At 39.6% G+C, this 17,265-nt stretch overlaps 1 protein-coding gene across 1 annotated transcript in view; it reads left to right on the top strand.

The window, feature by feature from the left end:
- Positions 1-16,118, top strand: part of LOC140201207 (stonin-1-like) — a 33,333-nt gene extending 17,215 nt beyond the window's left edge. The window contains exons 3-4 of the mRNA XM_072264934.1: positions 1,111-1,313; positions 8,015-16,118. Coding sequence (XP_072121035.1) covers positions 1,111-1,313; positions 8,015-8,089 — 278 coding nt within the window. The 3' untranslated portion in view covers positions 8,090-16,118. The remainder of the gene's footprint in view (positions 1-1,110; positions 1,314-8,014) is intronic.
- Positions 16,119-17,265: the final 1,147 nt, after the last annotated feature.

Here is a 17,265-nt window from a genome sequence, read left to right as displayed (position 1 = left end):
GAATGCACCGTAGATGTGGCAATTAATAAAATATTGGTCAATCAATGTACAGTGAATTCCGGTTAGTTGGGACACACTGAGACCAGCTCATTTTGGCCCAATTAAGCGGCTCCCGAAATTAGCCAAGATTTCATGGAAATAGTTAAAGGGGTATAAAAACACAAACTAATTTTAACTGAGTAACAAATTATGTATTTAAAAGAAATACATTAAAAATAGAACACTGTCCATACTTTACAATGCTATAAAACGGTGGATTAGTTCCTAATAGTTATCAATGAAGGAATTCAGTGTACACTGCCGTGATCTTTTGAACAAAATCAATGCACATACCTAGTAGTACAGAACATGGACTGCCTTCATACAATCCTTTCAATGATTGCATCCTCCTAATCCTCATTTTCATGGCAACATTCAAGGTGATTGTTGATATCATCAAATTCTTTGTAGTTCCTAACTCATTGTAGTAGAATTGTTTCATTTTCTCACTTCTGTATGTCTGAATATTTGAAAACACTGTGAGCAAAACCTTGCCTGAACTGTCTTACTGCTTACTGTCTTACACCAATCATCAGTGACAAAAATCACTGCTTTGAACAGAAACACAAATGGCTGATGCTATTTAAAAACTGTTCAATCAAAGCACAATGTAGTATCTAACAGCCATGTAAGTACACATGACTGACACTAGTTAGAAGTTGTTCAGTAACAGTCTCTTGCCCCAATTAAGTGGCATCTTATCCCAAATAAACAAAGGGAATCCCAACTATCTATTTGATTATATATTTTGTTCTTTAAAACATCTCCCAAACTAGTAGTTGCTTCGATTAACTGATGGCCCAATTAACCAGAATCTACTGTACACTTTCAAAAAGGAAGTATTAGAATAAAATAATGAGTAAAATTGGATTTTTACTTTATTATTTTAATAGATGGTATTTTGTTTGCATGTTTATGTAATTACAATATATAATCTTATTAGCTGACAATGGTAACACATATGGACATTTTCTGTACAAACAACATTAAGGTCAATTCAGTCCTTCTCACCTCATTTTTACAAAACAAGATCGATGGTGTAATAATGAATTCTCTCATCTTACTCTACAGCATCTGACTATCCACATTGTTTTTCTTGCAAACTTGAGCTGGGTTCAGACCAGGAAATACCTTCAGAATGGGAGCCATTTGTCGCTGTAGAATTTGAGGTGCCTGACTCATCAGCTTCTAAAGCGAAAGTGAAGTCATTTGGCACAGAGAGTGATATTCAGCCAGAGAAACACATTCACCTTAAAGCTCGATACCACTACCAGGTCAGTTGTATTACCATCTTCTTTGAAATTCGTTTGTTTGGTAAATTGCCAATATATTTTTACAAAACAAGATTGATCATTTATAAGTCAAATTGTTCCACTGTTAGTGGCTGTACTCACTGTTTCCAAGGACCTAAGGTTTACAATTCTGTCTCTGGAAACCCCACTGCTTCCCCACCCTTCTTTTCTTATTTAAAACTGTTGACTTGCTAGTTATAGCACTCCCTAAAGTGAAATGAGTAATTCTGAAGTGTTGACGAAATGATGGAACTCTCTACTTCATCATTTTCAGAGATAATTTATTATTGAAAAGTTATCTTTTATTTTATTGCTCTTTTCCATGATATCTTTATTCTGCTTTGATCTATTTTCTGAAGAACAATAAAGGTTTATGATTCCCTTACATACTACATTGGCTCAGGTGTTCTTGTGCTCTAAATGTCAGATTTGCACCTTAGTTTTCATCACAGCTAACTGATTGTGATGGCACAGTGCCTCTAGCTTCCACATGAGCATCTCCTGATTTTTCATTATTATCTTTCAGTATTGACCTTGTATTCTTGTTGCTCCAAACTTACAGCATCAAAGAATTTTGCGATATAGAGTGAGGCCTTCCCTTTTTAGAAGTTTTTTGTAGGCTCTGCTTCAAATAGTAATTTAATTGCCAGGTACAATTTTGCAGAGAATTGTTGCAATAGCCCCTTTTTGGTTATTTTGTATATTGAAGTCATAATGATACTGATGAAAGGTCTTCAGCCTGAAAAGTTAATTGTTTGAAAATTATCCCCTAAGACCCCCTCCACATCTCTTACTCCTTACTCTAAACCTATGTCCTCTAGTTGTACCTCTCTTTGATTGGGGAAACATTTCCTGTAGTCTAACCTATCTATACACCTCAATTTTATATACCTCAATCTTGTCCCCAGTTAACCTCTTCTGTTCCAGGGAAAAAAGATCCAATCCCTCCATTCTCACTTCATACTGAGCTGTTCCATCCCAAGCAACATTGTGGTGAATCTCCTTTGCACCTTGTGCATATCCTTCCTGCAGAGGAATACCCTTACAGGGAAAAGCTAAACTTCTACTTTAAAGGATAACATAGTATTTATTATTTCCAGTTTATTTTCATTACCATGTCCATGGTTAAACTCTTAACATATTTTAGACTGAGAGGATGTGAGCCATGAAATTTAAATTATTTATGTAAATGAAAATTATTGATCACATCTGGAATGTAGAAATCCATCACTGGAAGACCAATATTCCATAAGACCATAAGACAAAGGAGCAGAAGTCGGCCATTCGGCCCATCGAGTCTGCTCCGCCATTTTATCATGAGCTGATCCATTCTCCCATTTAGTCCCACTCCCCCACCTTCTCACCATAACCTTTGATGCCCTGGCTACTCAGATACCTATCAATCTCTGCCTTAAATACACCCAATGACTTGGCCTCCACTGCTGCCCGTGGCAACAAATTCCATAGATCCACCACCCTCTGATTAAAACATTTCTTCGCATTTCTGTTCTGAATGGGCGCCCTTCAATCCCTAAGTCATGCCCTATCGTACTAGACTCCCCCATCATGGGAAACAACTTTGCCACATCCACTCTGTTCATGCCTTTCAACATTCGAAATGTTTCTATGAGGTCTCCCCTCATTCTTCTAAACTCCAAGGAATACAGTCCAAGAGCGGACAAACGTTCCTCATATGTTAACCCTATAATTCCCGGAATCATTCTAGGAGTCTTCTCTGTACCCTCTCCAACGTCAGCACATCCTTTCTTAAATAAGGAGACCAAAACTGGCCACAGTACTCCAAGTGAGGTCTCACCAGCCCATTATAGAGCCTCAACATCACATCCCTGCTCCTATACTCTATTCCTCTAGAAATGAATGCCAACATTGCATTCGCCTTCTTCACTACTGACTCAACCTGGTTAACCTTAAGAGTATCCTGTACGAGGACTCCCAAGTCCCGTTGCATCTCCGAACTTTGAATTCTTTCCCCATTTAAGTAATAGTCTGCCCGTTTACTTTTTCTGCCGAAGTGCATAACCATACATTTTCCAACATTGTACTTCATTTGCCACTTCTCTGCCCATTCTTCCAATCTATCCAAGTCTCTCTGCAGACTCTCCATTTCCTCAGCACTACCGGCCCCTCCACCTATCTTCGTATCGTCAGCAAACTTCCTTGCGAAAGTTTTTCCTGCTGATACCTGTAAATCATGTGGTCTGAGTTGGCATAATGATCATAAAAGATGCAAAATTAAGGTTAGTTTTCTACCTTTACTTTTATCTTGTAAGTGGGTTTAGTCTCATTAAAAGGAGGTTATCTGTTAGTCAGTATCAGCCATGGATGTTGCATCCTAGCTGTTAGATAATACACAACCCATGCAACAGGCTCCCCATCTTCACGCAGCTGATAAAGGAACAGCCGAGACTGATACAGTTTGGCACCAACTGTGTTGCAGTAGTTGCCAGTCAGTGTTGAACTCAACACAGAACTGCCTTAGGGACTCCAGCTCCGGATTTTTACCTTGAGGTTTACTCCCAAAGCCCTCCCCATGGGTGGGTATAGCTGCAAGGCAGTGGAGGTTTGATATCAAGGTTTTCCTTCTCCTCTTATTTGTTTTTCTCATTAAAAATAACTCATTATATAGGCCAGCATTCTGGTGAAAGTTCCTTGACTTTTAATGTTAATTCAGTGTTTCTTCATGGATGTGGAGTAGTTCCAGCAATTTCTTATTTCTATTTAAAGTTCTTAATCCAAGTTCTAGATAAATACTCTTATTGAGCCAAATCAAATTAAATCCCTAAACCATACAGTTTATTTCCTGGAGAGGAGACACACACGAGGCAGATGGTGGAGTCTAGAGCAAAAAACAAGCTGCTAGAGGAACTCAGGGGATTAGGCAGCATCTGGGAGGGAAACAGTCAGGATTCTGGGCCAAAACCCTTCATCTAGACTGAAGGGTTTTGACATGAAGCATTGACTGTCTGTTTCCTTCATAAATGCTGCTTGACCCCCTGAATTCTTCCAGTAGCTCATCTTTGCTTCAGTTTATTTCTATAGCATTTGTGAATTTAGCCAGTCCTTTAGCTCCTGCATTGTGAAAGATAAGTCCTGCCTATTTATGATAAATTTCTTGTATGGGTTTTATATTAAGAACAAGGTCATGAACACCAAGATTGAAGAAAGTGCATACATTCCATCAGTCTGAATTATTCAAATTTATTTGCATATTAATGATAGCTGTAGGTGTTTTATTTGAACGCACACAGTAAACAAAATAAGGTAGATGATCTTGTAGCACAGGTATGACGTTGTGGGTATCAGACAATCATGGCTATAAGACGATGGTAGTTGGGAGGTTAATATTCAAGGATACACAATCTATTGAAAGGACAAGTAGGTAAGCAGAGGAGAAGTGGCTCTGCTGGTAAAAAGTGAAATCAAATCTTTAGAAAGAAGACATAGGATTGGAAGAAGACCCTGATGGGAGTTATTTATAGGCCTTCGAACAGTAGCCAACATACGGTCTACAAACTAAAGCAGGAGATAGAAAAAGCACATTAAAAAGGCAATGTTACCATAGTCATGGGGGATTTCAATATGCAGATAAATTGGGAAAATCAAGTTGATGCAGGATCCCAGCAGAGAGAATTTGTGAAATGTCTCCAAGATGGCTTGTTGAAGCAGTTTGTGGTTGAGCCGACAATGTTGGAGTTGATTGTTAGGGATGTGTTTTTGGGGTACTTGAGGCACATGACAAAATTGACCAAAGTCAGTATGGTTTCCTTAAGGGAAAATTTTGCCTGACAAATCTGTTGGAATTTTTTGAAGAAATAACAAACAGGATAAACAAAGGAGAATTGGTGGGTGTTGTGTACTTGGATTTTCAGAAGACCTTTGACAAGGTGGTGTACATGAGGCTGCCAAACAAGATGAGAGTCCAGGTTATTACAGGAAAGATAGTGGCATAGATAGAGCACTGGCTGATTGACAGGAGGCAAAGAGTGGGAATAAAGAGATCTTTTTTGGATTGGCTTCTGGTGATTAATGGTATTCCACAGGGATCTGTGTGAGGACTGTTTCTTTTTACATTGTATGGCAATGATTTGGATGATTTGGCCAAGTTTACGGATGATATGAAGATAGGTGGAGGTTCAGGTGGTGTTGAGGATGCAGAGGGTGCAGGAGGACTTAAGCACATTAGGAGAATGGGCAATGAGGTGGGAGATGGAATACGGTGTCAGGTAGTGTATGGTCATGCACTTCGGCAGAAGGAATAAAAGCATAGACTATTTTTTTTACATCCTATCAAATGCTGAAAAGCCTAGATAGAGTGAATGTGAAGAGAATGTTTCTTTTGTTGGGGGAGTCTAGGATCGGAGACTGTCAGTCAAAATGTCCATTTAAAAGAGAGATAAGGAGTAATTTCTTTAGCCAGAGAGTGGTGAATCCGTGGAATTTATTGCCACAGGCAGCTGAGGAGGCCAGGTCACTGGGTACATTTAAGGTTCATGATAAGTCAGGGCATAAAAGATTATGGGGAGAAGGGAGGAGAATGGGGTTTAGAGGGAAATGATGGAATGGACTTGGTGGGCCAAAAGGCCTAATTCTGCTCCTATGCCGTATGGTCTTAATTTGGTAGTATGCAAGAGTTGAAGAGCAACAATGTCTTTGATAGGGTAAAACCAAGATGGGTAAGAATAAACAAGGTTATTTAGTCAATGAGAGCAGTTAAGAGAGTGACAACATAGACAAGCGAATAAGAGTTGTGAGATGTAGAGCAAGAAGATATGCCCAGTAGGTCAGACTGAGCACTTGCTTCACTCCACAAGAGAGAAAAGCAACAACCAAGTTGAGTCAGTATCATAGATGAACAACTGATACAGACGGAAATCAAGTTGCAACATTAAGTACAGAAAGCTGCAACATGCCAATACTGAAGATAAGGTGCAATTCCTCGAGTCTTTGTTGGGTCATAGTGCAGGAGGCCATAAATTGATAGGTCTGAGTGGGAATGCCATGGAGAATTAAGATATCAGGCAATGGGAAGCTCAGGGTCGGCCAGGCAAACTGAGTGCAAATGCTCCATGAAGCAATCAGCAAATCCACATCTAGTTTCACCAGTGTAGGGGAGATCACACTGTGAACACTGAATGCAGTATAGTAGACTGAAAGAAGAGCAAGTGAATTGCTGCTTCACCTTCACCTGGGTTCTGTGTGTTGGGAAGAAGTGAAAGGACAAGTGTTGCATTGCCTGTGGTTGCAAGAGAAATCTACACCCAATCAGAGTCCTTCCTTTTGTTCTCTCCACTTGTCTCCTGGCTGCAACTTCTGTTTGTTTTCAGTCTTCTAGTTCTGATGGGCCGTTGACCCAGAATGTTAGCTTTCTTTCTCTTACCATTGATGCTGCTGAGCATTTTCAGCATTTTCTGTTTTTGTTTTGGTATCCAAAATCCACGGTATTTTGCTCCAACAATACCACTGTGCCCATTTTCTCAGAAATTTCCTGATTTTGCCAGATTTTACTTTGTTACTTGGTTACTTTTCAGATAAAATTCAGAGTCTATGTCATTAAGGGTAGTTAAATTGTTTTGATAACTTCACTTGTATGAGGTAAATTCTGACTAATAGAAGGAAAAATAAGAATTAAAAAGAAATTTTAAAAAAACTATATTACTTGGCTATTTCCCACTGCACTTCCATATTGTTTTAACTGTTTATGAAGTTGACAAAGTTGAAATGTTGTGTAATATTTAAAACAAAGCATAAAATGTAAATGTCCATACTTTAGCTGTGTAAACATTTCAGATAATGAATTAGTATATTAAATATTATTTTTCATGTTAATAGCCCGAAGAAAATGAGTGGTATGGTATCACGTGTCCATTATTTGAATTAGTTTCTCTAAGACCATGATTTTAAGCAGTTTCATAAAACATCAGAGCAACAAATTTAGTTATTATTTGCTTATGACTATTTGTTTATTTTCATTTGAACCAGACTGCAAATGAAATAGATATATCTAGCTCAATGAATTACTATCACACAAATCTACCAAAATAATGCTAACCATGGTCTTTGATGGAACTTTAAAAAAACAATTGAAATTAGTAAAATTATTGAATTGGTGCTCATAATGGCCTACCATCTCCAGCAAAGCTACCCAATATTTCCAATTATGCAATTTGTGCATTTGATCCAAATCTAGACCATCGCGAACTACCTTCAGTTGACTTCATTCAAGCATGCACATTTTTATTTTTCAGCTAGATTTTTACGTTGTATATTAGCAAAAATTTCACTATGATGTCTCACAATCAACAGATTTTAATTTGTTTTTAATATTACATCATTGAACATCTCAACTATTGATAGTATTAGAAAAAAGACTGAGTACAGGTCTTAGCAATACCCACATGGGCGTGATTTAACCAAACTTGAAATGGATGGTTTACTTATAGTTCTATTGTTGATTCTTTATATGTGATGAAACAAAGGTGCTTCTATCTGAAATTAAACCATACTGGTTTGGTCACTAATTTACCTTCCAACCTGTCCTAATCCACCCCAAACCCATGAAAAGATTTAACAAATGAAGCAGATGCAGGCTAGCTTTCTCTTTCTTTTGTTCTATGAGTTATTGTAATTCCTCCTTATTTATTCTGGAATGTATTTCACTACAGGTTGAAATTGAAAAGAAGTGGATTAGAATCGAGGGAGAAGATCCAGAGAAACCTGGAGACTGTGTGACCCAATGAACATTATAGATGGCACAACCTCCAGCACAATGTTGTTACAAAATTAGTTTATAGTCTTAAAATTATGGTAGTATCTTGGTTACCTGAATGTTCGAGAAGTGAAACGGAATTAGTAAAACTGACCACACTATTCTGTAGGAACATCTGGCCCTTCCTGCACAGTAATAGTACCTGTCTCTACTCCAACTCCTCAATGGGTAGCTGCCCCAGATATAAATCCTCTGCATCTGGAAGGACAGAACTGAGAATAGTGAACTGGTGGAGATTCTCTTTTTGATATTTCCTACTTTACTGTATTTCTCATTCTACCTGGTGTCAGGGTCCATGAATATGCAGTGATTAGGATCTCACCACAGCCCACAGTTCCATGCAAGCTTTTTTCCATCAATAATTGAGGAGGGTAATTACAACTAGCTACGGTAGTAACCCTTGAGGGAATAATTTTACTTCATAATTTACTTTTTTTTTATACTTAATAAATTCCAGTTCATGATCGTGAAATTTAAAATTGTAATAAATGGTAAGCAGTTTGAAATTGACACACATGTGATGATTTAAACAGGAAAAATATGATAGTTTCTCAAAGAGAGATAGTCATAGAATCACACAGCAGGGAAACAGGCTATTCGGCCTACCAAATCCACCCCATCCCATTTAAACTAATCATATTTTATTATACATGTGTTCCCTTCATCTTCCTGTACACTATGGGCAATTTACAAAGGTCAATTAGTTCATCGACCTGAATTTCTTTGGAAGGTGGGTGGAAAGCAGAGTACCTAGCTGAAATCCATGCAGCTCGACAAGAGAATATGCAAGCTCCACAAAGATAGTATTGGAGGTCAGGATTGAATCAAGGTTCCCGTAAATATAGCAAACCAGCTGCTCTTTTAACGTATCATTCAGGTTATTTATCTCTCATTTTATTGAGTAAAAGAGTTGAGATAAATAAATGACACTTTAAAGGATTTACAACAGAGAGACTGAAGGTGTCTATTGGTGAACCTCAGGTAGTTGTAGAGGCCAGTTAGGATCCATATATTCTGGTGCAGTGTGGGCAAGAGTAAGTGGTGGTTGTGGTTAATGGTTGGGAATTTTGGTTGTTCATTGCCTCCTTTCACAGCTACCTCTTGTTCTCTGCAGCACAGTGGAGGTTGTTTTCATGTACCACAGCTCCCTCTTGAACAGATATCCTCCAGGTGTATCTGTTGAGTGCAATCTCTTCCCAGTTTTTAGATGTTATGTTGAATTTCTTCAGGCTGACTTTGATGTTATCTTTGAAACGTTTCATTTGCCCACCAGGGGCTCACTGACCTTCCTTCAAATGGGAGTAAAGGATTTGTTTGGGGAGACGTGAGTTAAGCAGCCGGACGACGTGTCCTATGCATTGGAATTGGCATTGTTTTATCACGGTGGAGACACTGTTCATGGTAGCCTAAATTGTTGTTAGTGTGTCTGTTCTTCCAGCTCATCCTCAAAACTCCTTCGTTAGTATCTTTGGTGGTATCGTTCCAGGGATTTCAGATGCCTGCTGTAGGTGGTCTATGATTCAGCTCCAACAGTAATGTAATAAGCTCTATAGATCAAAAGTTTTGTTTAGAGCTGTAGGTAGTGGTCTTCAAAGCCTCTGTTCCTTAATCTTGCACAGGCTCCACTAGCATTACTCAGGCGGTGGTTTATCTCTGAGTCGATATCTGCTTTTGAGAAGAGAATGCTGCCAAGGCAGGGCAAGGCCGGATAAATAGTTGGTTGGGCAGTGGCTGAAATAGGACTTACGTCGTTTTTTAAAAAATCTACACAAGACCCAGAGCACGATCTGCCTTGACAAAGGTATTCAGGATACATCGGAAATCCTCTTCAGAGTTGATGTGATGGCGTATCATCCACATACTGAAGTTCAGATTGGGGGACAGGATGGCTCTAAGGTCAGCAAGGGTACGCTCTCCTGTACCATCAGGAAGGCAAAGTGTGAGTGCCCACTGAAAGCTTATAAACACCTTTGTGGCACCAGGGATAAGTGACACTTGTGGCAAGGTATCCAAGCCATAACCGATTACAAATCCACCTTGGGCATCAAGAACAGCGATTCCTCCCTTCCTGATAGGCTGAATGCCCTCAATGCACGATTTGACATGCTGAATGATGTGACATTGAAGAAAGCTCCCCTCTCCCTCCGTGGAACAGGCACACTAATGGGTGCAGCTGAGGTGAGGAGGATCCCAGCCAGGGCAAACCAATGCAAAGCTGCAGGGCCAGGCAACATACCTGGTCAAGTGCTGAGGGACTGTGTGGCCCAGATAATAGAGGTCTTAACAGACATCTTAAATATCCAATGTCTCTGCAGGCTTCAAGAAAGCCACAATTATTCTGGTGCTCAAGAGCCTAAATGCTTACTGCCCAGTGCCACCGACTTCAACAATCGGTGGCTGGTACTGAATCATATAAAATCCCACCTTCTAGCTACATTGGGCCCTTTCCACTTCACCTGCTGCTCAAACCAGTCCACTAGTGATGTCCTACACTTGGCCATCCATTTCATTCTGTCCCACCTAGAAAATGATGCCTCACAAGGCAGGATATTGTTCATGAACTTCAACTTGGTGTTTAACATGATCATCCCTCAGAGGCTGGTGGGAAAAACTGTCCTTGTTGCAACTCAACACCCCTCCCTGAAAGTGCTTCTTGGAATTCCTGATGGAAAGATTCCAGTCAGTCCAAGTTGGCAGCAACATCTCAAGCTCCATCGCATTGAGCACTGATGCCCTCCAGGGCTGTGTGCTCAGCCTGCTGCTGTTCACACTGGTGACTCACGACTGCACTGTCTGATCCACCAAGTTCGCTGATTATACAACAGTGGTTGGCCTCATCAGTAACAATAACCTGACATGCGGAGAGCAGGAAAAGAGGCTTGTCAAATGGTGCAAGAACAAATAAACAACCCGAGTCTCAACATGGACAAGACAAAAGAGATGACTCTGGATGGACTTCAGGAAGGTGCAGGTCAGCCACTCTCCATTGCACATCCATGTCTCTGCCATGGAGACAATGAAGAGCACAAAGTGATTTGGTGTGCATATTAAGGATGGTCTAACCTGGATCCACAACACCTCCTCACTAATCAAGAAGGTACAGCAACATGTACATTTTCTGAGGAGACTGAGATGGCTGAGTTTACAACTTTCTGCAGCTTCTTCCAATCCTGTTCAATGGCCCCTCCATACCAGCTGGTGTTGCAACCAGCTAGAATGCTCTCCATGATACATCTATAGAAATTTGTGAGTATCTTTGGCAACATGCCAATTCTCCTCAAACTCCTAAAGAAATATAACCTCTGTTGTGCCTTCTTTGTAATTGCATCAATGTGTTGGGCCCAGGATAGATCCTCAGAGATGTTGATTTGAACTTGAAACTACTCACCCTTTCTGCTTCTGATTCCTCGATGAGGACTGATACGTGTTCCTTCAACTTCCTTTTCCTGAAGACCACTATTAATTCCTGGTTTTACTGAGTGAAAATTGTTGCTGCGACCTTCCCTCAGGCTGTGAGACTAATGACCACTCTGTCACCAATGAGTTCTCATCACTCGGATAGTGAGCTGTTTACTGTACTGTTTACCTGTGCTGAAAACTCCATGCATTCTGAATTATATTTTTATCTATTTATGTTAATATTTTGTTTTATGTGCTGTGTGTAATATATGTTTTGTGGGTGCATTGTGCTCCAGAGGAAGATTGTTTTGTTTGGTTGTATACGTTTACAGTCTTGAGTTTGAATGGACTTGAATTTGAACTTGAGGGAAGGGAGAGAATGATATTGAACACTGACTGCAATAGATATAACAGTAACTTGCAAAAGGAAAATTCTGTGCAGCAGTATTCAATACTATTAAATTGAGCTGCAAAATCATTACCTTACAGCTTAATGTGACAGGCAAAGGCCTTTGCAGTACATCAAAGACAGCAATAACTTATTTTAGACCAAAGCAAGTACAACATTCAAAATTCAAAGTAAATTTAGTATCTAAGTACATATACGTCACCATAAAAAACCCTGAGATTCATTTTCAGTGGGCTTTCACAGTAAATACAAGAAGCAGAATAGAATCAATGAAAGACTACACCCAATAGGATGGACAGACAACCAATGTGCAAAAGACAACCAACTGTACAAATACAAAAAGAAATAATAATAATTAAAAATTAAGCAATAAATATTGAGAAAATGACATGAAGAGTCCTTGAAAGTGAGACCATAGGTTGTGGGATCAGTTCAGTGATTGAGTGAGTAAAGTTGAGTGAAATTATTCCCTCTAGTTGAGGAGCCTGATGGTAGAGGAGCAATAACTGTTCCTTTCCTGGTGGTGTGAGTCCTGAGGCTCCTGTACCTTCCTGATGACTGAAGTGAGAAGAGAGCATGGCCTGGATGGTAAAGGTCCTGGATGATGGTTGCTGTTTTCCTGCCACAGTGCTCCATGTAGAAGTGCTCAATAGTGGGAAGGGCTTTACCTGTGATGGACTGGACTGTATCCACTTTCTTTTTGTAGGCTTTTGGTGTTGGTGTTTCTTTACCAGGTCGTGATGCAACCAGTTAATATACTCTCCACTGCACACCCATAGAGGTTTGTCAAAATCAAACTTCTAAGAAAGTAGAGGCACTGTTGTGCTTTCTTTGTACTTCCTGAGAAAGCTAAAGAAACCTAGCCTGTCCCTAAAACCCTCACTAATTTTTATAGATGCACCGTAGAAAGCTTTCTTCTAGGGTGCATCACAACCTGGTATGGAAGTTGTCCTGTCCAAGACTGGAAGAAGCTGCAGAAGTTCATGAACACAGCCCAGCAGATCACACAAACCAATCTTCCGTCCCTGGACTCACTTTACACCACACGCTGTCGGAGCAGTGGCGCCAGGATAATCAAGGACACGGCCCACCCAGCCAACAGACTTTTCGTCCCTCTTTCCTCCGGGAGAAGGCTCAGGTGCTTGAAGACTCGTACGGCCAGATTTGGGAACAGCTTCTTTCCAACTGTGATAAGACTGCTGAACGGATCCTGACCCAGATCTGGGCCATACCCTCCAAATATCCGGACCTGCCTCTCAGTTTTTTTGCACTACCTTACTTTCCCTTTTCTATTTTCTATTTATGATTTATAATTTAAATTATTATTATATTTACTATCATTTTGTACTCCAGGGAGCGCGAAGTGCAGAATCAAATATTGCTGTGACGATTGTACGCTCTAGTATCAATTGTTTGGCGACAATAAAGTAATAAAGTAAAGTCAAGTAATAAAGTAATGCCACTTATGCACTGGACTCACTGATCCTCGGAAACGATAACCCCGAGGAACTTAAACTTGATGGCTCTCTCCACTTCTGATCCCGTGAAGAGGACTGGCTCATGGAACCCCAGTTTCCTCCTCCTAAAGTCAATAATAAGCTCTTACATTGGTCTCAAAGACACTGAAATCACAGGGTCGTCAGGGGCTGTATGAGTTCTAAGGGAGCCCCGTGACAGCTGTTGAGTGTCGTTCAGTGATTCAAGTTTGGTCTGGAGTTGCCACTTCACATATGAGATGGCTTTCCAGAGATCGTATCTGGACCTCCTGTATTTTACTTGATTGCCAGACCTGATCTGGCCCTCGCAACACACACAAAACACTGGAGGAACTCAGCAGGCCAGGCAGCATCTATGGAAAGAAGTACAGTCGATATTTCAGGCCAAAACCCTTCAGCAGGACTCTGATCTCCACTGATCTGGCCCTCAGCTGATTGTGGATCTCATATTTCATCCAGGGCTTCTGGTTGGGGAAGACCGAATGATTGTGCGAGGACACCCTCATCTTGCTTTTATAAAGTACATGACAAACACTGTGTATTTGTTCAGATCCTCTGAGGAGTCCTTGAATACAGCCAGTCCACCAACTCAAAGCAATCCCATAGCCACTCCTCTGCCTCCCATGACCACTTCTTCATTGTCCTTACTTCTGGAGCCTTGCTCTTTAGCCTTTACCTGTATGCAGGTAGGAGGAGGCCAGACAAGTGATCAGAAATATCCAAATACCCAAAATGCATTCTTGGTGTCGAACAGTAGGCATTCCTTATGGTAGTATGGCAGTGGTTGAGTGTGTTGGGACTGCAGGTGATACATTGATGATAATTGAGCAGATTATTCAAACAAGCCTGATTGAAGCCTTGGGGTACGCAGATGACAGCACTTCGTAGCTCAAGTGCCTGCTTAACATCAACCTTTGGCGGCATGTAAACTGCAGTCAGGACATCAGAGGTGAACTCTCTTGTTAAGTAGAACATTAAATGTTCCAGGCTGAGGGAACAAGAGTGGAACAAGACTGCTGCATCTGAGTACCAAAAAGTTTTTAATCACGAAACACAGACTTCCCACTTTTTGCCTTCTCCGAACCAGCTGTCTGATCCATCCTGTGTATCAAGAAGTCCTCAGGTCTGATCTGTCGAATATGGGGTGCCTTGAGTTAGCCATGTCTCCATGAAACACAAAACACAGCAATCCCTCATCCCCCTCTAACACAGGAATCTTGCCCTTAGGTCCTCAATGTTGTCCTGCAGTGAATGTATCTAAAAGGTGTGTTAAATTGTCTCTCCTGAGCTCAGTTAAATAGTCCAGGAGTGATAAATCCCACTATTTTGACATGTGCCACATAAGCCTTGTCTCTTTATGTGGTGACACTGGCCAATGTCCATCACTCAACAATGTTTCTTCACATGTGGCATTTCCCCTTTAGACTTTAATTACAATTTGTTGAAATAATCATCCCTTTCTTAATCTTTGTTGAAACAACTATCAGTCCTAACAGTTCATGATATAACCTCATAGCATCAATGACACCGGTACAATTCTGACCTTCCAACTGTTTGTGTGCAGTTTGCATGTTCTCTTCATGAACTCATGGGTTTCTTCTGGGTACTCTGGTTTCCTCTTAGATCCAAAATGTGCTAGTAAGTGAATTGGGTACTGTAAATTACCAATACTGTAGGTAAATTGAAAAAGAATCAATGGAATTGATGGGCATGAGAGAATAGATTAGCAAGGTTAAAGAAAAATAATAGGGGGAAGCAGATGATTGTATTACTCTGAGAGCCAGCAGGGACCTGATAGATGAAATGGCCTCCTATATTGTAGTAGAAAAGGGACACAATGATTATTAAAATTTGGGGGAAATTGCAATAAAATGATCGAAGAAATTAGTGTTTTGCAGTCCACTCTTAGTTCATTAACATTGTAAAGGACCTACAAATATTTACTTGGATGTGTGTAATATTTGAAAATGGGGCTAAGGCGACGTTTCCATGTAATACAATCGTAAAAACATAGAAAATTAAAATAATTAAGTATTAGAAGAAAATCTCACTGTAATAAATAAGAGAACATGAATTATAAAATATTAAATGTGTTACTTACCAAATTGCTTCATAATTTTAACTTTTGGGAAAAGAGTATGCTGAGCTATTTTATTACAGGAATAAATGCATATTTATTTAGTGTCACTAGTGACTTCTGTTTAGCTCTATATTGAAGGGTCAGCCTGGGATGAATCATTTTCCTTGGTACTTCTGCTTGTGTGATGAGATATTTTGAATCATAAAGGAATTGAGAATATGGGGAACTAAAGCAAAAGTTAAAATGAGCTATGATATTAAATATCAGGGCAAGCTTGAGGAACCTAAAGCAATACATCCCGTGAGATGTCCAAATATCCACTTTTCGACTGACTGGTCAACAATTTTAAGCATTAAACGTTATAAGCTTGGATTACTTGGTGACATTAGCTGGTATGCAGTTATCTCCTTTTCTTACACCAAAGGTTATGGGTTAATTCTATAGCATGCATTATTTATCAGAAGCTTAACACTAACTATGTTCATTTTTAATATTGGTAGCATTAACCTAATGATTTCAGTAATTCTTAGATGATGCTGTTTTTAAAAATGCTTTTCTCTGTTCTTTTGTTGGCAACATTTAAAATCAACAAACTATTGAATGTACTGTATTAGTTTGTAGACAAGTTATTAAGTCATTAATTCTTTCCTACATAAGACAGTGGTCTAATCTGTAATCAAAATTGATCTTTTCTTAACTAAATGTGAAATATTAATTGCAGAATTTTACGAAAGTAAAGCAATATTAGTTTCAGTAAGTACTCAAAATTATCACTATACCAAGAACAGTGCAATATTTGTATGCAACGGCACAAATAACAAATGATATATTTTGCTCTGTACAAGTCCTAACTCAGCAATAGATTATCGTGTTGTTAGTTAGCAATACCTGTAAATATTAATATTGCTATGGAGCCCTTAATCTGTCTGCTGCAATGAACGTGGGCAGTGTCTGCTGATAACTCTAGTTCTCCAGCACTACTATACTATATGTATCATCCCCATTACTTCAATGACATACAAAAAATATCATATTTGAAAAAAGAACCAATAGAAATACAACTGAGTAATTTAGGTAGATTTAAGATATTAATTATAAACAATGCATAAAACACAAATATAACTCACAAATATAAAATTTATAATACTGTGCTAAAGTCTTAGGTACAAATATATAGTTAGGGTGCTGTAGCTAACAAGTATAGTACTGTATTTGTTAACATGGAGCTGAGAACGCGTTTGCAAATCTGGTGGGAGCAAAGGATGTTGGGAATAGCAAGGGTGGAGCACTGCAGGAGGGGGTGGGGCAGGTGGCAGAGAAGGAATGCCAGGGTGGGGGACAGTGCAGGTGCGGACACACCTAGCCCTGAAACATCAGGCAAGGTCATTTGATTACAAACAAGTAGTTTACTGATCATTATAGAATGACTCTCTGGTGCTTCCTGCTTCCTCCCCTCTCCCTTCCCCTTTTTCCAATCATGATTCCTCTCTCCCTGCCCCCTTCCCACTCTCAGTCCATAATAGAGACCCTTATCAGAATCAGGTTTATCATCACTCACTTGTCATGATTTTTTTATACAGCAGCAGCATAGTGCAATACATAAAATTACTACAATACTGTGCAAACATCTTAAGCAACATGTGCCTAAGACTTTTGCACAGTACTGTATATATTTTCTGAAACTAGGGTGATGTGGATTTAGCAGGCTGTGGAAAAAAAATGTTTTTAAAGGATTCTTTGTTAAAAAGATAATTGCCTTTTAC

The sequence above is a fragment of the Mobula birostris genome, chromosome 8, assembly GCF_030028105.1.
Source record: "Mobula birostris isolate sMobBir1 chromosome 8, sMobBir1.hap1, whole genome shotgun sequence".
Lineage (NCBI taxonomy): Eukaryota > Metazoa > Chordata > Chondrichthyes > Myliobatiformes > Myliobatidae > Mobula > Mobula birostris.
The sequence above is the reverse complement of the archived record's forward strand: the minus strand, read 5'-3'. Positions and strand labels throughout refer to the sequence as shown.